General features: G+C 37.7%; 1 protein-coding gene across 4 annotated transcripts in view; it reads right to left on the reverse strand.

Annotated features, from left to right (window-relative positions):
• C27H11orf65 (chromosome 27 C11orf65 homolog) overlaps nt 1-18,168 on the reverse strand; it is a 149,474-nt gene that overhangs the window by 60,566 nt on the left and 70,740 nt on the right. For all 4 annotated transcript variants that reach the window (XM_058289105.2, XM_058289106.2, XM_004470852.4 and 1 more), the window contains one exon: nt 6,658-6,788. In XM_058289105.2, coding sequence (XP_058145088.1) covers nt 6,658-6,788 — 131 coding nt within the window. The remainder of the gene's footprint in view (nt 1-6,657; nt 6,789-18,168) is intronic.

An 18,168-nucleotide genomic window follows, 5' to 3' on the forward strand; every position in this document is an offset into this window, starting at 1 on the left:
GTGGATAGTGAAAGTTTTACTTTTTCCTATTTGGGTGCCTTTTATTTCTTTGCCTAGCCTAATTGCTCAAGCTAAGAACTTCTAGCACAATATTGAATAATAATGGTAACAGTGGGCATCCTTGTCTTATTCCTGATCTCGGTGGGAAAGTTTTCAGTCTTTCACCATTGAATACAATGCTAGCTGTAGGTTTTTCATATATACACTTAACCATATTGAGAAAGCTTCCTTCTATTCCTATCTTCTGGAGTGTTTTTTTTTTTATCAAGAAAGGGTGCTGTATTATGTCAATTGCCTTTTCTCCATTAATTCAGAGATCATATGATTTTTCTTCTTCAGTTTATCAATGTGTTTTATTACATTAATTGGTCTTCCTGTGTTAAACCACCCTTGCATACCTAGTATAAAACCCACTTGATCATGGTGTATAATTATTTTAATATGCTTTTGGATTCTGTTAGCAAGTATTTTGTTGAGGATTTTTGCATCTATATTCATTAGAGATATTGGTCTGTAACATTAATTTTTTGTAGTATCTTTATCTGGTTTTACAGCAATGGGTTTAGTTTAAGAACCTGTTTTTCTGGGGTACATAGCTCCAAGCCACTACAGTAGAGTACTAATTAACTTCCAAATATTTGGAGATTTTCTAGAACTTTTTCTGTTCTTAATTATTTTCTGTCTAAGCCCTTTATGGTCAGAGAACTAACATTGTATGTTTTATGGTCCAGAATATGGTCTCTCTTGGTGAATATTTCGTGTTCACTTGAAAATAATGTCTTCAGTTGCTGGGTGTAGTGTTCTATAAATGCCAATTACATCAAGGTGGTTGGTAGTGGTGTTTGGGTCTTCTCCATCACTACTAATCTACCATCTGTTTGTTATATCAATTATTAAGAGAAGGGTTTTGAAATCTCTGATGATAATTTTGGATTTGTCTGTTTTTCCTTTCAGTACCATTAGTTTATGTTCATGTATTCTGAAACTCTGTTCTTACATGCATAAAACTTTAGGATTATTATGTCCTTTTAGTGAATTTAGCCCTTTAGTATTATTAAAGGACTCCCTTTATCTCTGAAAATATTTGAATCTACTTTGTCCAATATTATTATCATCACTCTAGCTTTCTTTTGTTTAGTGTTGGCATGATATATCTTTTTCCATGTTTTTTACTTATATCCTATTTGTGCTTTACATTTAAAGTTAGATTTCTGTATACAACATATGGTTGGGTCTTTCTTTATTATCCAATCTGAAATCTCTGCCTTTATTTGGGGTGCCTTCTATGTTTAATGCAAATATTGATATGGTTGGTTTTAATATACCATCATACTATTTGTTTTCTATTTGTCCTAACTGTCCTTTGCTTCCCTCTTTTATTTAGCCTTCTTTTGGACTTTTTTAAAAAAATGATTCCATTTTATTTTCATTCTTAACTTATTAGGTTTACCTCTTTTTTGCTGTTATTGATTTTAGTGGTTGCTTTAAGGCTTATCATATACATCTTAAACTTATCACATTCTACTTCGAGCAATATTATACAATTTCATATGTTGTATAAGAACCTTTCAACATACTTTCATTTAACATCTCCCAACCTTTGTGCCATTTTCATACATACGTCTGTATTGTTATAAATACTACAATATATTGTCATTGTTTTTGATTTAAATAGCAAATAACTTTTTAAAGAAACATGAAAAATTAAAAGAAAAGTGTTCTTTGTATCTACTTACATAATTTTCATTTCTGGGTGGCGGACTTGGCCCAGCGGTTAGGGCGTCTGTCTACCACATGGGAGGTTCTCAGTTCAAACCCCGGGCCTCCTTGACCAGTGTGGAGCTGGCCCATGCGCAGTGCTGATGTGTGCAAGGAGTGCCATGCCACGCGGGGGTGTCGCCTGTGTAGGGGAGCCTCATGCACAAAAAGTGCGCCCCGTAAGGAGAGCCGCCCAGCGTGAAAGAAAGTGCAGCCTGCCCAGGAATGGTGCCGCACACACGGAGAGCTGACACAAGATGACAAAACAAAAAGAAACAGATTCCTGTGCCGCTAACAACAACAGAAGCAGACAAAGATGCAGCAAAATAAACACAGAGAACAGACAACTGGGGTGGGTGGGCGCGGGAAGGGGAGAGAAATAAATCTTTAAAAATAAATAAATAAATATCATTTCTGGTGCTCTTCATTCTTTTGTGCAGATCTGCATTTCCATCTTGAATCATTTTCCTTCTGTCTGAGGATTCCTTTAACATTTTTTAATAGTGCTGGTATGCTCATGATGAAAGAACTCACCTTTTGCCTGTCTAAAAATTCTTTCATCTTCATTTTTGAAAGCTACTTTTGTCGGATCTGTAGCTATTAAGTTTTCTTCTAGTATGGGATACATTTTCCTTCTTTGCATGCATGGTAATTTCTTAACATAAAGTAGACACTGTGAACTTTATGTTGTGGGGTACTGGAATTTTTTGTTTCCCTGTAATTATTTTGAGGCTTTGTTCTGAGATGCAGTCAAGTATTAATAATTTGGAAACACTTTTATTCTCTGGAGACTTGTTTTTAACATTTGTTAAGTGTGTCTAAAAGTAGTGTAGAGCTGATTGGCCCCCACAACTTAGGCAATATTCTTCTGAGAATGCTACTTGATATCTGTGTGTTATCTGGCTGCTTGGAACATGAATTATTCCTGACCCTTTTTTTTAATTAAAAAAAAATTTAAAGATAGATTACATAAATGTTACATTAAAAATGTAGGAGATTCCCATATACTCCACTCCCTACCCCTCCCACAGTTTCCCATTAACAACATCCTTCATTAGTGTAGTATTAATACATTTGTTATAAAAGATGGACATATTGGAGCATTGCCATTAAGTGTGGATTATAGTTTACATTATAAACTCTCTCCCACACAAATTTATAAGATATATAATGGCATGTATCTGTCATTGCAACATCATTCAGGACAACTCCAATGTTCTGAATGCCCCCTTCTGCACACATTTTTTCCCTCTCCCTCCCCTCAGAACCTTTAGAGGCCACTGCTTCCATATCAATGATAAAAGTTCTTCCATTGCTAGAATAAGTCTATAGTAGCATAACAGTAAGTCTACTCTAGTCCATTATTTATTCCCCAGTCCTGAGGATTCTGGGATGGTGATGCTCTGTCACTAACTGAGAGGAGGCTTAGATCCCATGGGGCAGATGGATGGGACAATCTTCCTTGTAGTTGTAGACTCTATCTGTTCCTTGGGATGTTCATTGTCCATCATCATTTCCTTGTTAGTTGTCCTGGATAAGTCCAGTGAACTAGAGAGTAGGTGTTGCAACTCTGTTTAGATTCAGGGCCCAACTGGCACGTGGAAAGCTCAAAGATTTAAGTTTCTTGGACAAATAACCTATCAAGTATAGTACTAATTATAGGTTCAAATGGAAAGGGCAGAGGCACCATGGGTAGAGAAACCACAACTGAATCCAACTCTGTCACACAGGGGAGCATAAATTCCAAAGTAGGGCCCACTGGCAAGGCACCAAACTCCTGAGCTATCAACCCTGCCTACAGTGGCTGGATGTCTCCAGTGCCCTCAGGCACTCTGCTATTTGAGGCAATATTTACCATGGCAGTCAATGAGATCCTGATTAGACATGCACAAGTTTAATCTCTGGAATGATCTCCTGACTCACTTTGAAGTCTCTCAGGCATATAAACTCATTTGTCTTTACCCTTTCCCCCTTTTGGTCACAGTCTTTTTCCAGTTGCATTGCTAGTTGGTGCTTGGTAGTAATCCCTGGGTGCCAGGGAGGCTCATCCCTGGGAGTCATGTCCCATGCTGGGGAGAAGGTAATGCATTTATATGATGAGTTTGGCTTAGAGAGAGGCTACATTTGAGCAACAAGGAGGCTCTCTGGAGATAACTCTTAGGCAACCCATGATACTAGGCTAAGTTTCAATTTGAAAGGAAAAGGTTCATAAGTACAGTCATCAACATCAAGGGTCATCTCCTTCACTAGTCACTGCCCCTGTACTTGGGGGATCCTTGCTGTCCCATTAGAGAATGTGGCAGAACTTCCCAGGATGGGAACTGGATATTCTTTCAATTATTGTGTGGATCTCCACCCACCGTGACAATGCCCCATGAACACCTGAACTCCTTCATATGCCTTATAGGTATGCCCCAGGTGAACCTCCTCCCATGCATTCCCCATCACTGATACCCCACACCAGTGATCCTCCCCTGCCACAGATTGTAACCCTTCTGTGATCTAAAACTTCTTTACAAATAAGCCAACAAAATAGCCAAATAAAATAAGAAAATGAAATAATGATAGTTTTTAAAATGACAAAAATACAAAAAGTTAAAAATAATTTGAAATAATAATAGAAATAAAATTTTTAAAAAACCCCAAATTTTGGCATTATGTCTTTATCACTGTAGGATCTGTTGTCTTGTATGTACGGTGACATATTCTTCCATTTATTCCCCCAGTGTCTTCTTTTTTTCATTTAATCTTCAAAGAAGCTTTAGATTACAGAAAAGTCATGTACAGAATATAGGGGATTCCCATGTACCCAACTTCCTCCTCCCTTGCCCCTTTCCTCTATTAATAACTTTTTACATGTGGGTGGTATGTTTGTTACAATTGATGTACAAATATTGAAGCACTGCTACTAACCATGACCAATGATTTACATTATGGCTTACATTTCAGACCATACACTTTTATAAATTTTGATGAAATTTAGCATGGCCTGTGCCCATCACTGCAAAACCATGTACAACAATTCCAATGCCCCTAAAATGTCCCATGTTCCATCTGTTCTATTCCTCCTTCCCCCTTCCCTCAGGACTCACAGCAACCGCCAAACTTCACTCCTTGAAGTACAAAAATTATAGTTACTTGCAACAACATTAAGGGCTTGAGATACTAGCCTGCCCTCCCCTATTAGGTACTGCCTATGCTCTTGAGAGACTCTTGCCCCTCTATCTGAGAACACAGCAGGACTCCCCAGTATGGGAGTCCAACACCTTCCTGTCCATTGTGTGGGTATTCCTGATCCTATTTAAATTTCAGGGATTCTTGAATCCCTGCCTTATTCTTTCCCATTGTACTTTTCTTACCTCAGATAGTTTCCTCACAGGCATGTGCAAATAAGTATTTAGCTGAACCATCTGCAGATTTTTCAGAGCTCTCCTTCTCTCTAGCTCTCTCTTCTCTGTAGCTCTCTCAACTTTTCTACTGTGCCCTGTGTATTTTAGTCACCTTAGCCTCCTCAGACACTGAGCTCTGTCAACTCAGTCAGGGCTCTGTTGGGTAACTCTTCCTGCACCACAGCCTGGAAATTCTCTCCAGGCAACATGGATGGGTTCTTATTTGGCTTATCTTACTTGTCTCCTTTTTCTCAGAGACCACTGTCCTGAGCTTCTTATTGTACAGTGCCAAAAAAATAAATAAATAAATAAACACAACAACAACATTATAATATATTTTTTCTGCTTTTTATTATTTGTATAAGGCAGGCAGGTAAATCTAGTCCTGTAGTTTTAAATGTCTCTTTCCCTGTGTAAACTACCTATAACCACAAGAAGTTAGGTGACTTGAAATCTTTACAATCAATATTGTTGCCATAGAGACTAAGTGTCCCAATCACTTGATCATCTGAAGCCTTGCCTTCCATATGCATTTGGTCCTAGGCCTCCACCACTGATAATGTGATTAATCATTATACTACCACATGCTATGGATTATCTGTATTCTGTTTCCCCCGGCAAGCAGATTCCTTATGCTCTTTGAATATATAACCAACTCAATTCTAGATTAAAGGGTCTGTTTCTTGGGAACTTTCCTGGTACCTATTACTATATCAGTTAGGATTCTAATAGAAAACAAATTGCATACTCAAAATAGGCTAATTCAGGAGGTTTTACAAAGACACTAATTATAAGGTTCTGAGTGAAGGGGAACCACAAACTCAGGGGAACTACTGGTATAGGTGATAGTGCAGTAATCCAGATTTAGTAGAATTCAGCTGTTACCAGTCTTAAGTCTGAAGTAATGATGGAAGAGAACAGTTACCAGAAACTGAAAAAAGTGCAAGTCATGTAGAATCAGTTGCCTTAAGAGGTGCAGTATTTTTGATTAGGGGTCACACACAAACCAAATTGGTATCACAGGGAGGGAATACAAGAAAAAATAATACCCCTAACTCACTTTTCTCCCCATCCCTCATATTCTATCTATTGGATGAACCCAATTGAAAACTGAAAGTACAAGAGCCCCTTGATGTAATCCATTCATGTTCAGTCTCTTAGAGCAAACAGAAGGGTGGAAAAGGGAATAGATGGGATCTGAAGGGGCAAATGCAAATTATCCAATATAAAACAGCAAATGCTTATGTTCATATCTGACTTTCCAACAGATTTAAATTTCCTTGATGTCAGAAACATCACATCTTTATTCATTTATATCTGATATAAACATGGTTCATAGTAGGCATTTTTAAAAATATAACTGTAATCTTAAATTTTCTTTTTAAAATATCATGTAATTATTTTAGTAGTCACAGCAAATATTTCTTAAAATCTTAAAATATTATATACTTCTTTAAATCCTAAAATACTATACACTTCTTTAGTAAATCTAAGTATTTTATCAACTTACATATGCCTCATCCATTCTATTTTTTTAATTTTTCTCTTCTTTTCCAAGTCTTTCTTTCTCTTCAGTTTAGAGAAATGGAATTCACTTTCCTTTTTATCTCCCACTGTTACATTTTCAATAGGCATCCAAAACTATGGAGAAATGAAAAATGAATAAACAAAATTTTGAAATATTGATTGTGAAGTTATCTGGATATAAACAAGAACTACGTGTTCAGTAGGAATATGCCAAGATAGAAACAGAGGAGAGGGTAGACCAGTTTTAAGGTATTTCTAATTAAGTGATAAGTGAGAGTAGTACATTGAGTCTTCAGGAGCAAGTATCTTCCAGACAGGAGAGATACGTGCCACAGAGAGACTGGCAAAGTGCCAGTATACTGAGGTACTTAATAAGTATTTGTTAAATGAAGAAATGAATACACATGTTCTAACAATGTTTCATCTTCTCACATGAAGATCTGGCATTTTTTTGGTGCTGTTGACCCTTGGAGACTTAATACTCAAGGAAGACAGGCACCCACAGGAATCAAGAAATCCCTCCCATTATGTCCCAAGACTGATGGTTTCTCCTATAAGACACTGAGAATGTTAATCTGAAATTTTGAGGGAAACTGCTATAGATATAAACTTAGTGGAACTTCTAATATAGGAAGGGCTGGCTATTTGAAACCATAGGCCTCAAAGCTGGGTGGAGAATTGTGAAACTACACACTTCAGTCATCAATCAGTAATAAAAACTAATCAGGTCTAGGGGAGGACTGTGGGAAGATGAAGTAGAAGGATGCTCAGGATTAAGTGTCTCTACCAGAACAACTTTTAAACAGGGAGGAACTGTCTGAACAACTATCTTGAAACTCTGGAGTTCAGTAGAACACTGTACAGCATCCAGGGAAGAGCAAGAGGAACAGACTGGTAAATTATGGTAAATACCAGTTAATCCCTCTACCCACATTGTGATTACCAGAGTCCATCCACCACTCTTATGGCAGGCTGCTGTGGGGTATGGACCCTGCCTAGCAGTAACAGAAAAGGACACAAAAATCCAATCCGCTTCTCCAAGATCAGGGGAGTGCACAGACAGATTGCTGATCATAGCTTTTGATTAGTGATGTCAGACTACTAGGCACCCAGCTTTGAGATGGCCATTGTCCAAACCCACCCTGGACAAAGGCAGCTGAGGAGATACAAAGATGCTATGCTTCCTCAGGGTTGTAGGGAACAGGTGAAGGGCTACATTTGCTGGGCACGTAAAGGAAGCACAGCTTTGTGGACCAAAAATGAAGCTCTTAGCACCCTTCCTGATCCCCTCCCCAGAGTAGTTTGGTGCCAGTATGAGCCCCTTTGGTGGGTCCCTGGCATTGTTCCACCTGGGAAAACCTAACCTGGGAAACTCCTCTCTAGTGTACTCCCCTCACCCCCCCACCCCAAGAATTTGTCTTTCAGGAGAAAGTTGCTTGAAATGACAACGAAAGTACAGTAGGAAATTGTTGAGGTGGATAGCTGGAGAAAATACCTAGAAAAGGGAGAAGATCTGTCTCCTGAGAAATTGAAGGGGTATTCAAACTCCTGTTAACCAGGGACCTAAAAAACAACTAACAAGCACAAGCTGAGGACAAGATGCAAGGCCCAGAAAAGACAAGGAGAATCCTGCACTTGGCATTCACCTTGGACAGAATTCCTGATAAGATAGATAACACTCAAGAAAATGTGCCATATCACCAACTGGTTACAAAATCAAGAAACATACATCTCAGGGAATAAATCCCAGAGTTAATAGTTTAAAATATTCAAATGTACTGTGTACAACAAAAGAGTACAAGACAAACAGGAAATGATGTCCCATAAAAGAAAGAATTTAAAAATTCAGAAAACAGCAACAAAGAACACACAGTGGACATACCAGACAAAGACTTTAATGAAATGATCTTAAAAGTGTTCAAGGAGATGAAGGGAAATACAAAGATAGAACTGAAGGATATCAAGAAAACAATGAATGAGCAAGATGAGAACTTAGAGAACAAAACCAAACAGAACTGCTGGGTTTGAAGACAACAGTAAGTGAAATGAAGAATTCCCAGGATGGTTTCAACTACAGACTGGAGATGGAAGACAAAAGAAATATCAAACTCAAAGACAAGACAATTGAAATAAGTCAGGCTGAGGAGGAGAAAGAAAAATGAAATACTACAAGCCAAAATAGCCTAAGAGGACTCTGCAACACCATCAAACCTACCAATATACCTATTATGGGAGTCCCAGAAGGAGAAAAGAGAGAGAAGAGGAAAAAAGGAATATTCAAAGAAATAATGACAGAGAAATCCTCATACTTACCAAAAGTCATGAATATGCACATCCAAGAATCCCAGGAAACACCAAACAGAATAAACATGAAGAAAAAGACACCTCATCATATATCGGTCAAACTGTTAAATTCAGGGGAAACAGATGTGGCTCAACCAATTGGGTACCCATCTACCATATAGGATGTCCAGGGTTTGATGCCCAGGGCCTTCTTATGAGGGCAAGCTGGCCCACACAGTGAGCTGGCCCACACGGTGAGCTGGCCCATGTGGAGTGCTGGCCCACACGGGAATGCCACCCCATGCAGGAGTGCCGCCCTGTGTGGGAATGCCACCCAGTGTGGGAAAGATGCTCTGTGCAGGAGTGCTGGACAATGCAGAGAGCTGGCACAGCAAGATGATGCAACAAAAGACAAAGAGGAGAGAAAATAAGAAGACGTAGCAGAACAGGGAGTTGAGGTGGCACAAGATAATGATCACCTCTCTCCCACTCCGGAAGGTCCCAGGATCAGTTCCTGGAGCTGCCTGATGAGAATACAAGCGGACAAAGAAGAACACACAGAGAATGGACATAGAAAGCAGACAAGGGGAGAACGGGGGGTGGGGGGTGGGGGGGATAAGTACATCTTTTAAAAAAAACTGTCGAATTCAAAGGACAAGGAGAAAGTTCTGAAAGCTGTAAGAGAAAAGCAGTGTGTTATATAAGAGAGAGTCTCAATTAGATTGAGTGCCAATTTCTCATCAGAAACCACGGAGGAAAGAAGGCAATAGTTTGAAATACTTAAAGTGCTAAGAAAAAACAACTGCCAAACAAGAATTTTATATTAAGAGAGACTTCCTTTCAAAATTGAGGGAGAGATCAAGGCATTCCCAGATAAACAAAAGCTTAGGGAGTATATCACCAATAGACCTGCCCTACAAGCAATGCTAAAGGGAGTTCTTCAGACTGAAAGGAAAATAGACAACAGTTCAAAGCAGCATGAAGAAATAAAGTCTTCCAATAAAGGTGAACATTTGAGTAATTATAAATGCCAGTATGACTGTATGGTATTGTTTGGTATGTAACTCCACTTCTTACTTCCTACAGGTACTAAAATGCAAATGCATAAAAAGTAGTGATAAATATCCGATTTTGACATGTAATGTACAAAGAAATAAGTGGTAACAAGTACAAAAAAAAAAAGACGGGGGAGACAGAGGAGTATAGAAAAAAGTGTATGTGTATGCTATTTAAATTAAGTTAGTATCAAACCAAATATGACCGTTACATATTTAGAATGTTAAATCTTAACCACATGGTAACCACAAGGAAAACATATGAAAAATATATCAAGATAGAAAAGAGAAGGCACTCATGGCACAACACACAAAAAATCATATAAATAAAAAAGTAGGTATTAACAGAATAATTAAGGGTCAAAAAGGCTAGGGGATAAAAAAGGTATAAGACTTACAAAGGCTAAATAGCAAAATGACAGAAAAAGTCCTGCATTATCAGTAATGACTTTAAATTTACATGGATTAAACTCTCTAGTCAGTAGGCAGAGAATGGCAGAATGGATTAAAAAGCATGACTCAATGTTTTAGATTCCTAGGCTTTTCAAACAAATACTGTGAAATGGTTTGGCTTAAACAATGAGAAGCTATTTGCTCATGGTTTAGAGGCCAGGAAATGTTTAAATCAAGACATCATAAAGGTAGTATTTTCTCCCCAAAGACTCTGGTGTTCTAGTGCTAACTGCCAGTGATCTTTAGTTTCTCTATCACATGGAAAGGCACATGATGGCACCTCTTGGTCTCTTCCTTCTCTTCTGGGTTCCATTTCAGTTTTTGCTTCCTTTGGCTTTCTCTTTCTGTCCAATTTTCATTACGCTTATAAGGGATGATGAGGTGGATCATAACTTAACTGAGGTAGCCTCATCAAAAGGTCCCACTTACAATGAGTTCAAACCTACAGGAATGAATTAAATTTAAGAACATATTTTTCTTCAAATCATGGCACCCAAAATATGCTGTCTGCAAGAGACTCACTCTAAATTCAAAGATACAAGTAGGTTAAAAGTAAAAAGGTGGAAAAAATATACACCATGCAAGTAGTAACCAAAATAGACCTGGGGTAGCTATCCTAATATCAGATAAAACAGACTGTAAATTAAAAAGTTATGAGGGGAGACTTCTGGGAAGATGAAGGATTAGAGAAGCAGAAGGTTCACTTCTCTCCCAGAAAAAAGCTAGAGGACAGGCAGAATCTGTCCAGAAAACTGTTCTAAGGGAAGGCTAGATACGACCCAGAAGAGAGAGGGGCAAAGGAAAGGAAATGCAACTGGCTGGAACAATCCCATGAATAAAGCTCAACAGCAGTTGCTGGCACCCATGCCCCTACCCTCAGAGCAGACAGCAGTGGGTCCTCCAACCCCTGACTAGCAGCTATAGACTGAGGGTGTTGAAGGGGTCCTCTTCCCCAAGAAAGCAGTGGGACACAGCCTACAGCGAATTCTGATTTTGGCCTGCAAACTTGGTCTGCGGTGCCCCAGGGGTTGCACATTTCCAGACTAGATGGGACAGTAATATTGTTTGCCTTGAGAGCTGGCAGGGAGCTAAAGATAACCTGCCTCCTCAAACATCCTCCCTACAGACCTGAACTGGTTGCTGATAACTCAGAGGGAGGGAGGATATAGGCAGCTACAGAACAGCTTCTGAGAAAGTTTGATTTGCAAGGCTTAGTTATGAATAGCCCACCCTAAGAGACATTACTTCAGCCAGGATGGAATACAGGAAATGCATTCCCCACTAGCATCTGGGGTCTGGGTAGAGTGGTCTGACAAAAGTATCACCTGTTGGCAGACCAGGAAAGTGCATGTAAAGAAGGGAAAAAGAACAAATAAATAAAAGAGGCAATCTGATGCCTTTACTGCTCCCCTCCCTCCAAGACCCTTGGAAACTGGCCTTCATCCCATTTTTGGGACCATAACCCTGATTTGAGTAATTAAACAGGGAAAATCCTGAAGGTCTAGAAAAAGATGAACCAAGAATAAAAGAACAGTGGTAGCACACAGGTACTGAAAGGTAAATCCCTGGGCAAGAGGGAGAAATCAACCATACAAGTAAACTCACCATCACAATCAGATGTCTAGACATCAGCAAAAAATTACAGGCCATACTAAGAAAGGGGAAGACATAGGCAAAGGATCAAACCAAAGCTCCAGACATGACACAAGACTTGAAACAACAAATCAATGATGTTCATACAAATCTCCTAAATCAAACTGAAGGACAACATGGCTAAAGAAACAAAGACATTAGGAAGACATTGGGTGAGCACAAAGAAGAATTTGAAAACTTGAATAGAAAAATAACAGAGCATACAGAAATGAAACATACTATAAATGAGATTAAAAATATAATAGAGGCATACAACTGCAGATTTGAAATCACAGAGGAAAGAATCAGCAACATGGAGGACAAAACAACTGAAATTAAAGAGAGAACAGAACAAGAAAGAAATAGAAAAAAATGAGCTCAGGGGGTTAAATGATAGCAGGAAGCACATCAACATACATCTTATGGTAGTTCCAAAAGGAGAAGAGAAGGGAAAAGGGGTAGAAAGAGTATGTGAGGAAATAATGGTGGAAAATTTCTCAACTCTCATGAAAGACATGAATATACGTGTCTAGGAAGCACAACATACTCCAATTAGAATAAATCCAAACAGACCTACCCCAAGACACATAATATTCAGAATGCCAAATGCCAAAGATAAAGAGAAAATTCTGAAAGCTGCAAGAGAGAAGCAAACCATCGCATACAAAGGACATCCAAAAAGAATTAGTGCAGATATCTCTTCAGAAACAATGCAGGTGAGAAAGCAGTGATATGATATAATTAAGGGACTGAAAGAGAAAAACTATCAGCCAAGAATTATTTATCTGGCAAAGCAGTCCTTCAAATATGACGATGAGTTCAAAATATTCACAGATAAATGGAACCTAAGAGAGTTTGTAAACAAGAATCCAGCTCTGCAAGAAACACTAAAGGGAGTTCCGCACCCAGAAAAGAAAAGAGAGAGAGGTTAGGAGGAGAGCGTAGAAGACAAGAGGAGAAAGGTTAACCAAAAGAGTAAAAAGATGGACAAAAATAAGATATTACATATGAAAGCCAAAGGAAAAAATGGTTAAGGTAATGACTTTATAGTAATAATATTTACTGTTAATGAATTAAATTTCCCAATCAAAAGGGTGAGAGATTGGATAAAAAAACATGAGCCATCCATTTGTTGTCTGCAGGAGATTCACCTTGGACCCAAGGATGCAAACAGGTTGAAAGATAAAGATTGGAAAAAGATATTTCATACAAATAGTAACCAAAAATGAGCTGGGTTATCTATACTGGTGTTGGACAAAACAGACATTAAATACAAAAACTTAGATGCAGAAGGGCATTACATATTAATAAAAGGTACAATCCACCAAGAAGGAGGAATAGTCATAAATATCTATGCACCTAACCCTGGTGCCCCAAAGTACATGATGCAAACTCTGGCAACACTGGAAGGAGAAACAGACATCTCTACAATAATAGTTGGAGACTTCAACACACCACTAACTTCAATAGATAGTACAAGTAGACAGAAGATCAACAAAGAAACAGAGAACTTGAATACAAAAAACAAGCTGGATTTGACAGACATATACAGAACCTTGAACCCCCAAACAACAGGTTAAACATTCTTCTCAAGTGCTCATGGATCTTTCTCCAGAATAGATCACATGTTGAGCCACAAAATAGGTCTCGATAAATATAAAAAGACTGAAAGTATACAGAGTACTTTATCTGGTCATAATGGAATTAAGCTGGGAATCAATAATAGGTGGGAAAGGGGGAACGTGCAAATATAAGGAAGCTAAACAACATACTCCTAAATATTCAGTGAGTAAAATAAGAAATTGCAAGAGAATTCAGTAAATATCTCAAGACAAATGAAAGAAGACAACTAATTAATACTTATGGAATACAGCGAAGGCAGTGCTGAGAAGGAAATTTATAACCCTAAATGCCTATATTAAAAAGGAAGAAAGAGATAGAACTGAAGCTGTAACTGACACCTGGAGGAACTAGAAAAAAACAGCAAACGATCCCAGAGCAAAGAGAAGGAAAGAAGTAAAGATTAGAGCAGAAGTAAATGAAATTGAGAACAGCAACAACAAAAATCAACAGAATAAAAAAAAAAACAAAAGCTGGTTCTTTGAGAAAAATCAATAAAATACCAACACTTAGCTAGACTAACAAAGAAAAAAAGTGAAAAGATGAAAATAAATAAAATCAAGAATGAAAGATGGGACATTATGACTGAAGTCACAGAAATTAAAAGGATCATAAGAGGATACTATGAACAACTGTATGCTGCAAATTCAACAACCTAGATGAACTGACAAATTCCTAGAAACACACGAACAACCTTCACTGACTCTGGAATACAAGACCTCAACAAACTAATCACAAGTAATTAGATTGAAATACTCATCAAAAATCTTCCAACAAAGAAAAGTCCAGGACCAGATGGCTTCACAGGTGAATTCTACCAAGCATTTCAAGAATAATTAATACCATGTTTAAACTCTTTCAAAAAATTGCAAAGGAGGAAAAATTAAACTACATATTTTATGAAGCCAACATCATCCTAATACCAAAGCAAGAAAAGAATACCACAAGAAAAGAAAATTACAGACTAATCTCTCTAATAAACATAGATGCAAAAATCCTAAACAAAATACTTGCAAATAGAATCCAACAGCATATCAAAAAACTTATACATCATGACTGAATGGGATTTATTCCTGGCATGCAAGAGTGGTTCAACATAAGAAAATCAATTAATAAAAATCACCACATTAACAAATCAAAGGGAAAAAAATCCACGTGATCATCTTGATTGATGCAGAAAGCTATTTAACAAAAACCAGTATCCTTTACAGATAAAAATACTTTGAAAGATAGGAATAGAAGGAAACTTTCTCAACATGATAAAGGGCATACATGAAAATCCCACAGCCAACATCATACTCAATAGGGAAAGGCTGAACACTTTCCCTCTAAGATTGGGAATAAGATAAGGATACCCACTCTCACCACTGGTAGTCAATATTGTGCTAGAAGTTCTAACTAGAGCAATTTAGGTAAGAAAAAGAAATAAAAGGTATACAAATTGGAAAAGTGGAAGTAAAACTCTTGCTATTTGCAGATGACATGATCCTATATCTAGAAAGTCCTGAATAATCTGCAATAAAACTACTAAAGCAAATAAATGAGTTCAGCAAAGTGGCAGGATACAAGATGAGCATGCAAAAATCAGTAATGTTTCTATACACTGGTAATGAGTAAGCTGAGGAGGAAATCAAGAAAAAAATTCCCTGTACAATAGCAACTAAAAGAATCAAATATCCAGGAATTAATTTAACCAAGAATGAAAAAGACCTGTACTCAGAAAACTACAAAACATTGCTAGAAGAAATCAAAGAAGATCTAAACAAATGGAAAGACATTCCATGTTCCAGGATAGGAAGACTAAACGTCAATTCTCCCAAAATTGATTTACAGATGCAATGCAATCCCAATCAAAATTCCAACAACCTATTTACAGAAATAGAAAAATCAACTACCCCATTTATTGGGAAAGGAAAGGGGCTCCAAAGAGTCAAAAACAGGGAAACGGACTTTGGCCCAGTGGTTAGGGCGTCCGTCTACCATATGGGAGGTCCGCGGTTCAAACCCCGGGCCTCCTTGACCCGTGTGGAGCTGGCCATGCGTAGCGCTGATGCGCGCAAGGAGTGCCGTGCCACGGAAGGGTGTCCCCCGCGTGGGGGAGCCCCACGCGCAAGGAGTGCGCCCGTGAGGAAAGCCGCCCAGCGTGAAAAGAAAGTGCAGCCTGCCCAGGAATGGCGCCGCCCACACTTCCTGTGCCGCTGACGACAACAGAAGCGGACAAAGAAACAAGACGCAGCAAACAGACACCAAGAACAGACAACCAGGGGAGGGGGGGGGGAAATTAAATAAATAAATAAATCTTTAAAAAAAAAAAAAAGAGTCAAAAACATCTTTAAAAGAATAAAGTTGGAGGACTCACACTTGCAATATTTAAAGCATATGAGAAGCTGCAGTAGTCAAATAGCATGGCTTTGGCATAAAGACAGACACATTGATCAATGGAATCAAATTGAGAGTTCAGAAATACACTCTCAGGTGTATGGTCAATTGATTTTTAAAAAAATATATTTTAATTATAGAAGTTGTGAACTTCCAAAACAATCAAGTACATGTGTAGAATTCCCATACAAAACCCCTTCACCAACACACCACACCATGATGGAACATTTATTACAGATTATGAGATAATAACACCAGACTAATACCACCAAACATGGTCCATAGCATACATTTGGCATTCTTTTTCCATACCCACCCCCCATGATCAACACAGTACATCTTTGGCATAGATGCAAGAATATTACAGTATTGCTGTTAACCAGTGTGCTCAATTGATTTTTGACAAAGCTACCTAGTCCACTCAGCTGGGACAGAACAGTTCCCTCAATAAATGGTCCTTGGAGAATTAGATATCCATATCCAAAAGAATGAAAGAGGACCCCAACTCACTTCCTATACAAAAATTAACTCAAAATTGATCAAAGACCTAAACATAAAAACCTGGACCATAAAACTCCTAGAGAATAATGTAAGAAAGCATATTCAAGATCTAGTGGGAGGAGGTGAGTTCTTAGACCTTATACCCAAAGCATGAACAACAAAAGAAAAAAGACATAAATAAGACCTTTTCAAAATTAAACACTTTTCTGTTTCAAAGGACTTTGTCAAGAAAGTGAAAATGTAGCCTACTCAATAAGAGAAAATATTCAGAAACCATGTACCTAATAAGGGTTTAATATCCATGATATATAAAAAGATCCTACAACCCAAGTGATAAAAAAGCCCAATTAAAAAATGGGCAAAAGACCTGAACAGACATTTTTCAAAAGAAGAAATACAAAGGCAAAAAAAATCACATGAAAAGATGTTCAACATCAGTAGCTATTAGGAAAATGCAAATCTCAGCTACAATGAGATATCATTTCACACCTATTAGAATGGCCATTAGAACAAAACAGAAAACAGTGTTAGAGAGGGTGTGTGAAATAGGAATGCTTATTCACTGTTGGTGGGAATGTACATTGGTGCACCCACTGTAGAATTCTGTTTGGTGGTTCCTAAGGAAGTTAAATATAGATCTGCCATGTGATCCGGCTATCCCACTACTATGTTTATACTCAGAAGAACTGAGAGCAGGGACACAAACATTTGCACACAAATGTTCATACTGGCATTATTCACAGTTGCCAAAAGATGCAAACAACTCAGGTGTCCAACAACAATGAATGGATAAACAAATTATGGTATATACATAGGATGGAATATTATCCAGCTGTAAGAAGAAATGAAGTCATGAAATATATGACAACATGGATGAACCTTTAGGACATTATGTTAAGTGAAGTAAGCCAGACACAAAGGACAGATATTGTTATTATTTTACTAATAAGAACTAAATTTAATGAGCAAACTCATAGAGTTAATAGCTAGAATATAGGTCACCAGAAAATAGAATAAGGATAGAGTATGTGGAACTGAGGCTTAATTTGTACAGAATTTGTAACGAGGTTTATTGTAAATATTTGGAAATGGATAGAGGTGATGATAACACATTATCGTGACTGTAATTAGCAGCAGTAATACATGTATATGATAGTGGTTGAAAGGGAAAGTTTAAGGTTATATATATCACTAGAAGATGATGTCACTAGAAGATGTTACCAAAGGATAAAACATGGAACTGTACAGCACAGTGAACCCTCTTGTGGACAATGAGCCTGGTTAATAATGCATATAAAAGAATGTTTTCCCATGAAACAAATGTACATTAATATTACAAGAGGTTAATAGGTTTGTTTGGATAAAAATACAACTAAAACAAACTATGGACTGTAGGGAATAGTAAATTATTAATATTCTTCCATCAATTGTTAAAAAAAGGAATCATACTAAGTGAAAATAACCAACACAAAGTACTGGACATTATTTGACTCCATCTATACAAAATGTAAGTACAAACAAATTTATAGAGATGGAATTAGATTAATGGTTATGTATGGCAGGGGAAGGAT

This window comes from Dasypus novemcinctus, chromosome 27 (assembly GCF_030445035.2).
Source record: "Dasypus novemcinctus isolate mDasNov1 chromosome 27, mDasNov1.1.hap2, whole genome shotgun sequence".
NCBI classification, from domain to species: Eukaryota; Metazoa; Chordata; class Mammalia; order Cingulata; family Dasypodidae; genus Dasypus; species Dasypus novemcinctus.